This window comes from Pygoscelis adeliae, unplaced genomic scaffold (genome assembly GCF_000699105.1).
Source record: "Pygoscelis adeliae isolate BGI_AS28 unplaced genomic scaffold, ASM69910v1 Scaffold386, whole genome shotgun sequence".
Classification (NCBI taxonomy): Eukaryota; Metazoa; Chordata; class Aves; order Sphenisciformes; family Spheniscidae; genus Pygoscelis; species Pygoscelis adeliae.
The window spans coordinates 2,630,544-2,634,462 of record NW_008824940.1 but is presented as its reverse complement, the minus strand read 5'-3'; the positions used below and the strand labels follow the sequence as shown (position 1 = coordinate 2,634,462).

General features: G+C 40.4%; 1 protein-coding gene across 1 annotated transcript in view; it reads left to right on the top strand.

The window, feature by feature from the left end:
- SH3KBP1 (SH3-domain kinase binding protein 1) overlaps positions 1–3,635 on the top strand; it is a 220,850-nt gene extending 217,215 nt beyond the window's left edge. The window contains exons 16-17 of the mRNA XM_009325486.1: positions 534–597; positions 2,569–3,635. Coding sequence (XP_009323761.1) covers positions 534–597; positions 2,569–2,610 — 106 coding nt within the window. The 3' untranslated portion in view covers positions 2,611–3,635. The remainder of the gene's footprint in view (positions 1–533; positions 598–2,568) is intronic.
- Positions 3,636–3,919: the final 284 nt, after the last annotated feature.

The window sequence follows — 3,919 nt, the reverse complement described above, 5'->3', positions numbered from 1 at the left end:
CTATGATTCTATGATTTTTTCATGGTTTAGTGGGCCTGGTGGTGTTGGGTTGACGGTTGGACTTGATGATCTTAGAGGTCTCTTCCAACCTTAATGATTCTATGATTCTATGATTGTATTGCTGGCATAAACAGCTTTTAAGTGACTTCAGAATGTGTGATATCATGGGCAGGACTTGCGTTACCAGTTCCTGTAACCCACCAACAGCCAATCCGTCTACATTTTGTGTGGAAAAAAGGCAACTGGGTGCTGATACAGTGTTAATACAGCTCGTCCAGAGCAAAGCCTGTGGATGCGGGGCTGTTAGGAGGAAATGTATTGTTCATGGGGGGGGGGTGCTGTCCTTTTGTAGACAGTCTTACTTCTCTGTAGTATAGCATATAGCATACAGGAGTATACTGACTTTAATTAGTTGTTCAGAGGAAAACCAGTAACTAGTGAAGCAGGGAAACTATGTCTCCAGGAGGTGATCTTTTGTATTCTACTAGTTTAATTGTTTCCATTACAAGCTTTTTTTTGCATTCTTTTAACAGAAAAGAGATTAAACAGTTGCTGTCTGAGCTGGATGAAGAAAAGAAGATCCGTCTACGATTGCAGGTACTTAAATTATTTTTAATGTTATGGAAGTATTGGCAGGTTTGATTTAGCCTCAGGTATGGAACATAAAATTCTGCTAAGATACTTAGATTCCAGTGAATCAAAAACTACTAACATTTCTTAAAGGGATATACCTGTTCCCTTCACAGTGTTGCCAGTCTGTGTCATATGTATTGCAATACAGGGTTCTTACTGAAAAGCCTGATAATTACCTAAAAATTTATCAGCACAAGTAGACAAATTAAAAAAAAAAACAAAACAATATAGGATTCAAACTATGATATTTTTTAGTCTCAGTTTTAATGGCTTGATTTTGTCACAGATGAAAATCATGTCTTTTTAAATTATTTGCTCTCTCCCAAAACTTTATATTTTGTAGTAGGCTTGTCTTAGTGTTGATATGCTTGGAATGTTATTTCATATAGTAAGGTTTTTATGTCTGCTTTACAGACTGTACTCAGGTTGTCTTTACTAAAGCATCCTAAACAATATAAAAGAAGGTGCTCTGTTTAAGAGCCCAGTTACTGCTACCATAGTTTGAATGGTACCTTAGCTCTAGATGCTGTCGTGCCGGCTTAGTCATTTTCCAGGTAGCACGCTGCCCTGCTTGTGCGAGGGTGGCGGAGCTGGGCCTTTGCTAGGAGCATTGACTGTGCTGCTTCGATATGGAATGGCGTTGAAACTGCTTTTCTGGGTTTTGGGGAGTGATGTGCTTGATAAGGGTTTTAGCATTGATTATATTTTATATTTTTATGGTATAGGTCAGCTGTACTTTTTCTTTGTACTAGGGATAGAAAATAGAATTGTAATTTCACTGGGCTGCTCCTGCTCAGTAAAATGCTTGGGAACATGACAAAGGGTGGCAGAACTGGGGACCATCAATGTCTGTGCTCCAGGGCTGCCTGAAGGACTTTATGCATGCAACCACATAGGAGTACGGCTTCTAGTAACACACAATTAATGTTCAGCTAAAATTGATTTTTTTTCAGATAAAATCAGTGAACATTTTTAATAGTGGTTATTGATTTAGTCTAACAGGCCAAACTGTTCAGAGGTCTGGATTCTGCCTCCAAGGATAGCTTTACATCTTTATACAGAGACCCGCAGTGATGGTTTTAAAGTTATGATCTTATAGCTGAATGCTTTTACTCCAGTTCAAATGTTGCTTATACTGGTAAATGTTCAGATGCTAGCCCCAGTGGCATAAGTAGCTTTACATGAAGACGAGAGTTTAACAAACAGAAGTTGCGTTAGTTTAAGAGTGCTCTGATAGTCATAAAGTAGCACAGCTCTCAGTGCATGTAGTAAAGAAGACTGCCTTGACGGTACGGCGCGGTTGAGCGCTGCAGGTGTGTTTGAATAAACCTAATACCCCTGCCTCAGGGTTTCCAGTGTCTGTCAGAGGGGCCAAGTGTACAAGTAGGGCTGATGATGGTTTCAGCCACATCCTTTTACCACACGGCTCTACATACACCAGAGGCCTTAAGGTGCCTGGACGCAGGCTTGACGGGTGTAGAAGGCAACCGCCATCCCTCCAGCAAGAGCCATCCCTATAGGAGAGGGACGATGGGGTTTGCTCGTCAGCTACCAGTGCTCATTGTCAGCAGTTCAGTTTACTTGTGCCGGGTGCAAGTGCAGCAGCTGGTGCACGGACACGGTGCTCATTCTGCAAGTAATTTCTGGCAGCGAGCTGCCTGGCTTGTAAAAGTTGTAATTTAAAGAGTTTGAAAAGTCTTGTGGTACATTCAATGACTATACTTGCCAAGCTCTGAGGGGAGGGAGCCGTGAGTGGTCATCTTATGCAGCTGAAAAGGTCACCTCAGTTTGTGAAATCTGTGGAAATAAGGGTAGCATAAAACCCGTACTCGACACCTGTGGACAAGATGGAACATGTGCTTTTCAAGCGGCATCAACTGTGCCTCTGTTAAAGCATCTAATTTCATCACAAATCTTTTTTTTTTTTATTTTCAGATGGAAGTTAACGACATAAAGAAAGCTCTTCAATCAAAGTGATACTTGATAGGTGGAATGTTGCATTATTCTTCATGACTGAGACTCAAATTTATGCCCCAGCCAAAATAACTTTGTGCCAAATGATTTAAGAATTGCCTCAACATCCCTTTATTTGAAGGATTAGCACAACAGTTTTTGATAGCACAACAAAAATACCAACAACGAGGACAAAATTTCCACCTGAAGCAGTGCTGTGCGGCACTAGTTGTGACTGAAATTGATCTTCTTGTGCTAAAGGCTCTCTACTTCAAGATCCTAGGTGAAATGAAAACTCAGGCAGTTTAGTCCATAGTGGTACTATTTTGATGATATTTTTCCATAAATAAAGTGTATTTCAGATTATCTGTTTACAAGCTTTATGATTTTGACTTTTGGTTTTTAATTGTCTTTTGTCACAGATTTTAAAATGTTTGTACTGCATATAGCCAGGAATGAATGTTAATGTTGGGGCTGGAGGGATAATTTTTGCTTCAAGATAGAACAGCCTACGTTTTGTTATGGTTTTCAGTTCTGTTAAATACACAATTTTATGTCCCCAAATCCCCTACAATTTAAACTTACGTTGTATACAGTAACGTATTTACAAGAAGGAAACAAACCAACAGAAATCTGGTCTTTGCAATGATTTGTGCCTTTCTTTGCCACACACTGACCGGAGCCGGTTGCAAGCCAGGTCTCCCTAATGTAGCTACCATGATGACTCCTGTCCCCAGTGTCCGGCGGAGGTCACCTTCTCAGCGTACAGCTGCTCAGTCAGTAGAGCCAGGTTTGTGCGAGGTGGCAGGACAAAAGGGCGCCGCTGAGAGCAGCTTTGTCGTGAGCAGCTGTGGCTTTTTAGCTTTCCTGGTTTTGATAGGCCTCTCCCTCAACTTGAATGTTCATCTCCGCTTGATTTTCATTAGATGATTTAAATGCCCGCCTCTGTCCCCAATTTTGCACAGAGTGAACAGAATATGCATTATTAAAGCAAAAATAAATAAAAGTAATCTATAAAACATGAATAAAAAGTTGTATTGTTTCATGCACAAGGTTCTCTGTCGTGTGACATTGTTTCATTTGCTGTTTATGTGGTATTGTTTGCTACATTATGTTGTACACTTATCGACTGATACACTTTATAGTCCTGTTTTTGCAGGAGGACTTTCTCGTTATCGTTTTATTGAACCTTACTTCATTTCTTCCAGTTTCTCTGTTAGCTTTCGTCCTTTCAAAATAAGGTCTCACGTTCTTCTGTTTGTGGTTTCGTGTGTTCTTTACTAGCCGCGGAGTATCTCATACCTTGTCAGCAATCTCTGTTGAGTTTATGCAA